We start from the raw sequence: 11,468 nt of genomic DNA on the forward strand, positions 1-11,468 counted from the left end.
GAAAAAGGAGAAAGGGAGAAAGTGTCAGGGAGAGAAGGAGAGGGAGAGGGAGAGGGAGAGAGGGAGGGAGGGAGGGAGGAAGGGAGGGGGAAGGGAGGAGATATATAATAATAACTAAATTTCCTATAGCATTTTAAGGTTTGCAAAGGGCTTGACACATATTATCTCATTTAATCTCACGCCGGCCCTATGAAATCAGTGCTATTGTTCTCTTCATTTTCTACTGGGGAATCCAAATGCCATTCCCAACATTAAATCAATATCACCATTTTTACACTCTCCCTGCCAGTGTTTTAGACCAGACCTGTGAACTCATTGGCATATCCGACTTCCCATGTGTGGAAATTCTTACTAGCCGTGAGCTCTGGAGCCTGGGCGAGAAACATCCAGGAGAACCATGGAATTCCAGCTTAGACAAGCCAGGAACGTGCCCTGACCTGTGGCTCTCCTTTGGTTTGCAGGTGCATCAGCCTTTTTACCAGTCTCTCTTCATGCTCTCTCACACCCCAAGGTGTCTGCAACACCTGTGCCGCTGTGTCATCCGGAAGCACCTTGGCAGCAAGTGCTGGTCCCATGTCCCCCAGCTGCCCGTGCCCGAATCTCTACAGCACTATCTCCTCCTGGAGCCAGAGGGCTTGTTGTTCTGATTGGTCGGAGGGATCTGGGGCCACTGAGGCTGAGGGCTCTAGTGTTAAATCCCCTTTGTTTATCCAGGGTCAATAGCCCATGAAGGACCACAGCCCCAGAGTGGTCAGGAGCCTCGCTAAGGGCTGACAGCCCAGAATGCATCACTCCAATTTATTAAGACTAAAAGCAGCCTAGCGTGGCTAGGAATGAGCATTTCCTGAGGAAGGGAAAGATCTTGACCAACCAACAACCATTATTCTCTACTGGGCCCGCTGCTAAGATCTGAGGGCGCGAAGCAAACAGCCCCTGCCCTCCTGGAGCTTCTGTTCTGATGAGGGCAGGCAGTGTGCATGTAGAGAAGACTCCTGCAATCAGCTGGGGTAGGGAGGGTTCACACTGAAGAAGAGGGGCTCCAGGGTGCCTGGAACTTGTCAAGGCTGCCTTCCTCAGGTTCTGAATGGGACTTTGAGGCTGAAGTGCCCCACCAAACCCTAGCCTTTGCCTTAACGAGTCCAGACAGTAATCATCTGTGTCTTTCAATGGCCCAAGGACACTGGCAGTGTGGGGGACTTAGACTATTCACTATTGTGTCTCATTCTCACAACAACCCTCCGAGGTTAATATTATTCTTTTGGCCATTTTACAAAAGAAGAAACTGAGGCCCAATTCAGTGTTGGAGCCAGGCATCCCGAGGTCCTGTCCAGCCCTTTGCCCATCCCACCAAGTGCCCAGGTCTCTAGAAGCCTTTCAGCACTGGTTTCATCCCTTTTGCCCCCCTTTCAAAAGCAATATCCTCATGATTCCCCCAGGCCTGTCCTTATTGTTCATCTAAGATCCAGAGCACAGGCAAGGGGAGATCAGCGGCCCCAGAATAGAAGAGACCAGCCGATGCTGGCCGCTGGCAGACCTAATGCTTAGCCAGAAATGGAGGGAGGAGGACCTGAATCCACTTCAGTTCAACAAAGGATTCACCACTTCAACAGTATTTGAATTGAGTTAAGTGTGGACTATGTCAGAGCCCTGAGAGGCAGGGGGCCTCCAACCAGACTGGCCGTGGAGCCATGGGCAGCTTACTTAGTGTCTCAGTGCTCTGGACGCTGTAAAATAATCCGTGATGAGAAGGAAATAGGCGTCAACCCACACCAGTAGAGGGAGTGAGCTCCCCGTGCCAAAGAAAACCCAAGCCCAGTCTTGATTCCCTACTATGTGATAGGATCAATCTTGGAAGAGCCTTAGAATTCATGGAGTTCAGTCCTGTTTTGAAATGAGGTTGAATGACTTGGCCAGAGTCACAAAGCTAGTAAGCATGAGAGGCAGAATTCAAGCTAAGGTCTTTGTGACTTCAAGCCTAGAGCAGCTGGATCAGGCAATCTGCTAGGTGTTGGGGAGTCAAAGGCAAAAATGCCCCCCTAAGTTCTTGCCCTAATAGAATAGCCATAGGTTGCTAGAGGGCAGCATCTCTAACTTTTTGTATATACAAGCCTGGAGCCGTGGCCAGTGCCTGGCACCTAGAAGAGACTTAGTAAATGCTTGTTGATGGATTAAAAGAAGTTAGCAGGTTCAAGAGGCTGGAAGGGGACATTCCAGGCATGGGGAAGACATGTCAGGGCTGGAAGTTGAATGCTGGGCTCAGGAAAGAATAAGCAGCCATTTTGGCAGGAATGTAGTATCTGGTCAAAGCAAATTTGGTTTGGGATTCATTAAATGTAAAATATGGGCAGGTAGGTGGTGCAGTGGATAGTACTGAGGCTGGCCTCGGGAAGACTCATCTAGCCTCAGACACTCACTAGTTGTGTGACCCTAGGCAAGTCACTTAGCCCTGTTTGCCTCAGTTTCCTTAAATATCCAATGAACTAGAAAAGGAAATGGCAAACCACGCCAGCATCCTTGCCAAGAACACCCTAAATGTGGTCCCAAAGAGTCAGGCCTGAAAATGATGGAACAACAAAATGGTTGGCATATCGCAGTATCTGTGGGATCTTCCAGTCCTTTTGCAGTGAACCCAATAGTGAGAAGAATGTAGAAATGTCTTTAAAGGGAAATGGCAGCCAGTGTAGAAAGTTGTAAAAACCAGAATAAAGTTTGTCTTCAATCCCAGAGGCAATGGGGGGCCGAGGGAGTTTTTTGAGCAGGAAAGAGGGGGAACAGGCATTCCTAGTCTCCTCTACATGTCAGTCTAGGTGTTAGGGCACCTAGCTCAGCTTCCTCCAAAGCTAAGACACTAAAGGACACAGAGGCAAAGGAAGCCCCTACCCTCAAGGGGTTTACACTCTAATGGGGGAGACACCGTACAAACAGATGAATAGTTAGGAGGAAGCTGTGGACCTCAGAGAGACCACTTGAGCAAAGATTGAAAACTGGAGATGGAATGTTAGAAACAGGTAATGACAGCTAATCAGTATAACTCAGCTCAACTCTAGTCCACATTTATTATGCCCCCTCTATGTGCCAGGTACCATTTTCTTTTCTTTAATCCTTATTTTCTATCCTAGGAACAACTCTAAAACCGAAGGCCAAGGGTTAGGCAAGCAGCATTATGTGACTTGCTCAGGGTCACATAGTTTAGAAGTATCTGAGATGAGACTTGAACCCAGGTTCCCCTGGCTCTCTATCCACTTATCTTCCCCTGCCAAGTACTATTCTAAGCCCAGGAGATAGAAAGCCAAAAATGGAATGTCCTCGAGGAACCAAGATTCTCTTGGGAGGAGAGAGCAGAGAAAAGAGAAGAAGTTGGTTGGAGGGTCTCTAGGAAGGGATGGAGGTCTGTCAAACTGGGCATGGGGAGGGAATCAGAGGACTCACGTTCTAATCCTGAATTTGTTATTCACTTGTAGTGTGGCCTTGGCCCTCCCTGGAGGTCTCCATTTCTTCCTCCTATAAAATGAAGGACTTGCACCAGACAAGGTCCTCATCTCACTAGCTTTAAAGCTAAACATAGCACAAAGCACACTGAGGAGGGAGAGAGAACCATGAAGGACTGCCCTGAGGAGGAGGGACCTCAGCAGAGCCTTGAAGGAAACTAAGCATCCTGCTAGTTTATAGTTCACATTTATATAGTGGTGTAAAGTTCGTAAACCACTTTATAAGTATTATTCCATGTGATCTTTATAGCAATCCTAGGAGGTGGGTGCTATTATGATCCCATTTTACAGATAGGGAAGCTGAAGCAGATAAAAGATAAGAGATTTGCTCAGGGTCATACAGAGAGTATCTGAGGCAGGATTTGAACACAGGTCTTCCTGGCTCCAGGTCCAGTGTTTGACCAACTTCCCTGCCTAACAGATGGAGTCTCCAAGTTCTTCCAAACTCAAAGTCAGGACTAGTGCAGGGGGTGACCTACATCCCTGAAGTGCCTTTACCCCCAAATATCTACCAGCCAATACCATTGTTAGCTGTGCATTCCTTGGCATTCACTTCTCTGTAGGACTCAGTTTCTTCATTTGTAAGATGAAGGAGATTGGAGTAGACAACCTCTGAGATTCCTTCCTGCCTGGACTGGATGATCCAACCATTTCCTAGAAGGTTTAAGGATTAAATACAGAATGCTTTAGTAGTAGGTGGCTTTCCTTCCCCTCCAGTCGCAGAAGACACTAGATTTAATAAGAGAACATCACAGTGGCCAGGATGGGGAACAGCTTCACCTGGAGCTGACTCCGCATGGTCCAATGGTCAGTGACAACGAATGCCATCTCACACCGGACAGAGCATTGGACTTGGGGTCAGGAAGACCTGAGTTAAAATCTTGCCTTAGGCACAAGTCCTGGGCAATTACTTAATCTCTCTTCACCTCAGTTTCCTTATCTGTGGAACAGAGAGAATATTAACCTCTACCTCCCAGGGTTGTTGTGAGGGTCAAGTGAGATGGTATACTTGGAAGGCCATGCAAATGTCAGAGCCTTGGATCCTTGTTAGTCATTCATTATTATATGACCTTAAAAAAGGAAAATGAGGGGGCAGCTGGGGAGCTCAGTGGCTTGAGAGCCAGGTCTAGAGATGGGAGGTCCTAGGTTCAAATCTGGCCTCAAACACTTCCCAGCTGTGTGACCCTGGGTAAGTCACTTAACCCCCATTGCCTAGCACTTACCATTCTGCCTTGGAACCAATACATGGTATTAATTCCAAGACAGAAGGTAAGGGTTTAAAAAAAAAAGGAAAATGACCAACTTGTTCTTGCTACTTGTGCCTCAGGTCCTGGGCAATAGCAGGACTTACTGTTTGTTTGTTTTAACCCTTCTCACCATCTTAGAATCAACACTTGGTATTGTGAGTGGTAAGGGCTAAGACAATGGGGGTTAAATAACTTGCCCAGGGTCACACAGCTAGGAATTGTCTGAAGCCAAATTTGAACCCAGGACCTTCCATCTCTGAGTCTGGTTCTCAATCCACTGAGCCACCCAGCTGCTCCTTAGTAGAATTTATTGAAAAGAAAAAAGTGTTCTCCCTATCCAGCTATCCTACCATGGTTACAGGGCTCATGAAACATGGGGTGGGCTCTGCCATGTTTGACCAAATACCTGGAGACACCCCCCTCTCCCACCACTGCCCCTCACAGATATCTACAGAAGAGAAGGAGCACTAAACCGACAACATTAAAGTCTGGACCTCTTTGTATTGTAGATTTAGCCCACTAAAAGAAAGCCAGTGAAAAAATAAAAATAAAAAATAAAAGAAAGCCAGTGAAAGCAACCTTCTCCTCTTACAGACTGCAGAGAGGGGCAGGGATCTGCCCCAAATGGCGGAGTTTGGATACTTTCTGCCTTCTTGACCAGAAGTGATTTCTATTGATCCCAAAACATAGGTTGGTCATCTTCTACATGTGATCAGTGGCCTGCCCAACAGGGAAGAGGCAAAGTCCCTCCTGCCATGTCTGGAGGAAGGTGACATGGCCGCCCATGATGCTCAAACACATTTGGACAGGGCCAGTGAATGACAGATGTGGAGACACTAAAATAAGCTCCCTGAGGGCAAGGCCTGTTTCTTTGTCTTTATATCCCCAGGGACTGATATGTAATAGGAACTGAAAGAGAAGGGGGTGGAATTCAATGGAAAGGAAGTAACTAATGGTCCAAGGAGATAAAGAAAGAGATGGATTGGGAGAGGAATGATAGCAAGGAAGCGGGGCTTTATTCCTTTGTCCCCTTTTTATTGATGCAAAATGGGATGGGTTTCACTAATTCAGAGAAAAAGGTAAAAGACAGAAGGGGAAAGTGAGGACTCAAGGATCACTGAATCCTCAATAAAGAGAAGGAACTTTAGAGATCTTCTGGTCTAACGTCCCATTTGCCACCTCAGGCCAAAAGAGAAATGACTGACCTGAAGCAGAGGGGCTTAGAGTCCTCACTCCCAGCTCTTGTCGATGACCCAGGCTATCCCCTAAGCTTCCCATGAGTCGTAGAAAAGTAGCCACATTCTGAGAAAGCTGATAGTGCCCCCATCTTAAAAAGATATGTCTTGGCTAAGATTATCTTACATGCTGAGGATGCTAATGTGGATGTTTTTGACTCGTTTGTACTTAAAAGGATGACTTCAACATTGCACCCAGAGTGGCAACAACACTAAATCCTGGGATTAGAAGATCTGAGTTCAAGTTCTGCCTTGGGTACTTTCTACCTTTGTGATGTTACCCATGTCCCCTCCTTGCTCTGGGTCACTATTTCCTCCTCTGTAAAATGAAAAGGGGGAGGGGGGAATAACATGAGGAAAGGAAAAGGTTGGGCTCTGTAATCTGTAGGTTCCATTCTAGCAGCTCTATTACCTCTAGCCTGACGTCACTTCCATATGTGGGAGGAGCCTCAGCTGTATTTATAGAGCAGAACATTGAGTTGTGTTAAAAGTGTCAAACCTCCCGGAATCCAGAGATCTCACAATGATCTTCCAGGCCATTTTAACAGTCCTTGAAACAAAACCTTTTTCTCCTGGATGAAAGCAATTGAGGGGCAGCAGGGAACCCTGGCAAATGAGACAGTCCTTCTGACTTTGGATGGCTGCCTCCACTGACCCTTGACCCCATTCCCTTGCCTTCTTCTGGGCTGCTTCCCCCACCCCAGCCCCGTGAGGGTGGAGACTAAGAAAGATGGAGGCAAGAGAACTGTGGACTCTGGCTTGCCATGGCAAGGAAGCCCACCACCACCCGCCCTAAGATGTCAGCATCCATAGAACACCCAAGGACCACTCCAGTGAGCAGAAAATGGCAGAAATCCTGGAAAGAAACCTTCTGTTGTTGCATGGCTTGAAGGAAAATTAGCGGTCCAGGAAGCAAGTTGTCCTGCAGGCACCAGCCGTTCACTGTGTGGGTGCTGAGAGGAGCCAAGAGAACATCTCTATAGCATGCATGGCAGCTAAAAGAGCAGCAGGAAGCCCGGAGCTCTCCGGGAACCAACTGTCTAAGGGATAGAAGGCAGCAACTGGATACACTGACTTTCAGTCTGTCAAGAGCCCCCATTCCCTAGTCCCAGGAGAAGCCTGGCCAGGGCCCCTGGAGAGGGCTCTGCCCCACCCAGTCTGGACAGCTCTTCTTTCTTTCTCCAGGACACCTTGAGGTGTTAACCAAGCCTCGCACTGGTCTGGAAAATGTGAATTCTCTCTCTCTCTCTCTCTCTCTCTCTCTCTCTCTCTCTCTCTCTCTCTCTCTCTCTCTCTCTCTCTCTCTCTCTCTCTCTCTCTCTCTAGCGCTTGGGGATTAGACTGCCGGATTCTGTTGTGGTTGCTGCTGCTGGCTGGTTTTTGAAAGCATCCCCGAGCAAATCCAGTTCCGTAAGGGGTCTCTGGCCAAGGAAAGGAATGGCTGCAATATTCGTCCTCATCCCCCCAGTGTCCTCCAGGTGGCGCCATGTGCCCAACAGTCTTCCCACAGTCTAGCAGGAACCCTGGTTTTACCCAGAATCGGAGGGGAAGAAAGATGGGGGGGCGGGCAGAGAGTGAGGCTGCTCTGATTCTCACTGTTGGGGAAAGCGCCGAGAAGCCCCCGAACCACGCACGAGGAGCTTCGGGCTAAAGTAGACCCTGCTGCTGGGCCATTGCCTCGGGGAGGAGATGCAGCCCTCAGTGTTGCTGACGGGGTGGATCCATCCGCCCTGCCTTGGCTTCGTCAGGCCGGGTTCAGACTGTGTGTTTCCACGGGGATGCAGTGTTCAAGCGGGCTCCGTGGAACAGGATGCTGCATTAGAAGTCCAATTGGTCACCGCGCGTTCTCCCCGGTCCGCCGAGGGGAAGGTGGTGGCAGCCGGCGTCGGAGGCGGCCCATCCCGCTGCGACTGCAGCCCCAAGTCTTCGCTTAATCGCTCCAATAAAAACGAGGAGATTTCTTTGTAATGTAATTTGTAAGCAATAAACATGATTGAGAATGCGGTCTTTGGGCTTAATGCGGGCCTTTAATTCGGTGTGTGATTACTCACTGGGCAGGCAGGCAGGCAGGCAGGCAGGCAGGCCGGGAGTGTCGCGCTCCTGCTCCCCGGCAGGGTCGCCGCCTCAGTTGGGAAGAACCAAGTTGCAAAGTTAGTGGATGTCCCGCCGCTTGTTGGGCCGGCCGCCGGCCGCCGCCGCGTCTCTCCGTCTCTGCCTCCGTTTGCCTTTGGGTGTCTCTCTGGGCCTGGCTCTGGATGCAGAGGCGAGGGGAGGGGAGGGGAGGGGAGTGGAGGGGAGGGGGAGGGGGCACCCACTTTTTGATCAGCTAAAGACAGGAGGTCACATTAGCTCGTAATACAGACACATAAAAATGCGATTAAGGCTGCTCACCAGAACCCAGTAGGCTCCTAGTTAACACAATGAGATTTCTAGGAAGCGATGCATAAATTCGGCCCCAAAATGACACATTTTTCACGTCGCCTTCCAATTAAATCAGTGAGGCTGCTACATCGGGCCAAATGAGGGCTGTTTCTGAAGCCTTTCCCTCCATCTCTGGGCAAGCCGTTAATATACTGGAAGCGATCAGCTCCCGACTCTCCTGGAGGACAGGACTGGCACCTTGGGAAGCTCGGCGGGCTCGCGGAAGGGCGCCCGCCTTTGCTGTCGCGATGTGTATTAATCATAAAGGAGAAATCCCGGGTCGTTATCCAGGCCCTCCTGGACGCCTGCTCTGCGCATGTGGAGAAGGAGATGGCACCGCAGAGAGCTCCTGGCTTCTTCCTTCTCTCGCAAAGTGCTCTTGAAAAGAGGGATTGGGGCCATGAAACCAATGGGGGAAAGTGGGGGGGGGGGGTTGTTTAGCCCACTCCAATCAGTGAAAAGGGAAAGTGTGACCCCCAAGAAGCGGTCAGTCCTTTTCATCCCTCACACAGTCCCAGATCCCGGGCTCAGCTACCAGAGATGTCCGAGCCTGGGGCGTGTCAGCGGCTAAGATCCAGGCCTCCCGGCTCCCCAAAAGCGCTAGGCAGGGGCTCCTGCCCTCGGCTCCCCAGTCCTGGAACCCCTTCTTCCTAGCCAACTCTCCAGCTTGAGCATCGGCAGGCCATCAGTCTGCCGGGCAGGGAAAGGCCTCCTGAGACTACCCCGTCCTTCTAAAGGGGGGAGGGGCACGACCAGACTGAACTCACTAGGCAGTCCGGCAGCCTGGTGGGGGATGGCGAGCCAGCATTTGCGTCTGGGTTACTCTGAGGTCTGGGAGACAAGACTTGGGGCACCGCGAAAGGCTGAGGCGCCGGGGGAGGGGGACAGAGGCGAGGAGCTGGCAGACAAAAGAAACGCGGCCGTTTAGTTGTCAGAAGGAAGAAGGAGGCCCCGGAGATCTCGCTGGCAGCTGGTGAGCCCAGGCTGGCCACCAACAGCACCCAAGCAGGAAGGCTGAGAGGGAGGGCTGGGCACACCTCGCTCGCGGCCCGAGAAGCCCCAGCTAGCGGCTGGCACAGACATTTCAGGGCCCCGAGGGCTGCCGAAGCGGCCGGCCGGCATCTCGCAGCCTGGAGCCCTGGGGAGCGGCTGGGGCTGAGGCGGTCGGGGCTGGGCCTGGGCCTGGGCTTGGGGCTGCCAGGGAGGAGGCACCAGCGTTGGGGGAAAAGATGCGGCTCTCGCCTCGACGTCGAAAATGATGGATCATGGGCGAATGGCAAATATACTGTTTGTCTAATGGCTCTGCAATTAAATTCCCCTGTAAATGACCCATGCCTCATTTCATCCTAATCTATGGAATTTTGATTGAATTCGTCAGCTCTAATTGAAAAATACTGCGCGGTAATGTCTGCATTGCGGAGCCCGGGCGCGGGCGCCGCTAATGAGACGCTGCTCCCCCCTGACCCGAGACTGCGGGCCCCTGGGGCGCGGAAGGGAGCAGGAAGGTGCAGGGGCCAGGTTTGGATGGCTGAGGACGAGCCCTCCCGGCCACCGGGGGCACACGCGGACACCGCTCCTGGGGCCCACTAGAGCAGACGCAGGGGAAGGCTCGCTGGATTCAGGAAACCTGACCGTAGGTTCGAATCCGCACTCTACTCCTGGCCGGCCTGTGTGGCCTTGAATGAATGCCTTCATCGTCTGTACCTCAGTTTCCTCATTTGCAAAATGATGGTGTTGAACTAAATGGCCTCTGAGGACTCTTCCAGCTCAAGATCTAAAATCCGATTTTCCCTTAGGTGACCTTAGGCAAGTCACTTCACTTCCTGGGCCTCAGTTTCCCTTTCTGTTAAAAGAAGGAACTGGACTAGATGACCTCTATGGCCCAGAACAGCTCAGAAGCTCTTCTCCTGGGCCGGAGGGTGCTGCTCGCCCTGGTTCTCTGGGGAGCTTCGGGAACACAGGACCTACCCCGAGAGTCCCCTGCAGGCCTCCCGTTGCCTAGCTCTGAGATTTCGAAGCCGTTCCCTCTCTCCTTTCCCCCTGGAGATCGGCATCCCGAGCCTTCCCGGGGACAGCAGGTGCGGGGCTCCAGGAAGCCCAACCTGGCTGGCTCAGAGTAGCCACGCGGCTCGAAGGGAGACCCAGCAAAGCGGAAAAAAACAATGGTGTATTCTATATGCAAATGGCGAGGCCGGGGAAGGGAGCCCTGAGAAATTAGCTGGCTGCTGAGGCATATTTACTAGATTGAAATGAGTTAAAGAGAAAGCGTTTCGGGCCTGCGGAAGAGCTAATTGGGCCGCATTAAAAGTGGGGCTATCGCTCCAAAAAGGGGAGGGGAGGGGCAGAAAGCCTCTGGGAATTCGAGGCGCATCTTTAATTAAAAGGGGCCAGCCCAGCTTACCTCTGACACCGAGGCAGGAATGCCGCTGCCTTCCAGAACCCGGCGGCTCCAGGCCTGCCCAGAGGCCACTGGCGGCGGCCCTAGGTCGCGGGAGGACTTTGCGGCCGCAACACGGCTCTGCGGGTACCAGCCTAGCCCTTCAGGGGGCGTGCTTGCGTCCTCCCTCAACCCACGGAGGAGGCAAACTCCGAGCACGTTTGGCTGGGGCTAAGCGGCCCAGAGAGGCCCTGAGCGCTCTCACTGGACACCCGCGGGCAGACAACATTCTGGGGACCATGGTCAGAGGAAGCCCCTCAGGCTGCACCCCCAAACCAGGGGATGCCGTTGGAGGGCTGCAAGGGAAGGGGAGGCAGCCTTTTGTACACAAAACCCCTTTGTAGCAGGCAGGTGTTTTACAGTTAAAGAAACTGAGGCTAACGGGTGGTTAAGCGACTTGCCCAGAATCACACAGCTAGGTAGTGGCTGAGGAAGGATTCAAACCCAGATCTCCCTGCTCAAAGTGGAGCCCTCTCTCCACTCTGCCACCTAATTAGTCCAGTCCCTCACTATTTGGTTAAAGAAAGAGAAGCCTAGGGCAGTGAAGCGACTGGCCTAAGGCAAGTAGCAGAGTTGGGATGGGAGCCCCCCCACCTCCAAAATCAGGCTCTTTTCTCTGCTGCTATCTGGGGGGGGGGGT

General features: G+C 51.7%; 1 protein-coding gene across 1 annotated transcript in view; it reads left to right on the top strand.

The window, feature by feature from the left end:
- The window catches only part of ASB18 (ankyrin repeat and SOCS box containing 18), a 74,236-nt gene extending 66,171 nt beyond the window's left edge, over positions 1-8,065 (top strand). Inside the window, 1 exon segment of the mRNA XM_007486071.2 lies at positions 462-8,065. Within this exon segment, the coding sequence (XP_007486133.2) occupies positions 462-647 (186 nt within the window). The 3' untranslated portion in view covers positions 648-8,065.
- The last annotated feature ends 3,403 nt before the right edge of the window (positions 8,066-11,468 follow it).

This window comes from Monodelphis domestica, chromosome 2, assembly GCF_027887165.1.
Source record: "Monodelphis domestica isolate mMonDom1 chromosome 2, mMonDom1.pri, whole genome shotgun sequence".
Classification (NCBI taxonomy): Eukaryota; Metazoa; Chordata; class Mammalia; order Didelphimorphia; family Didelphidae; genus Monodelphis; species Monodelphis domestica.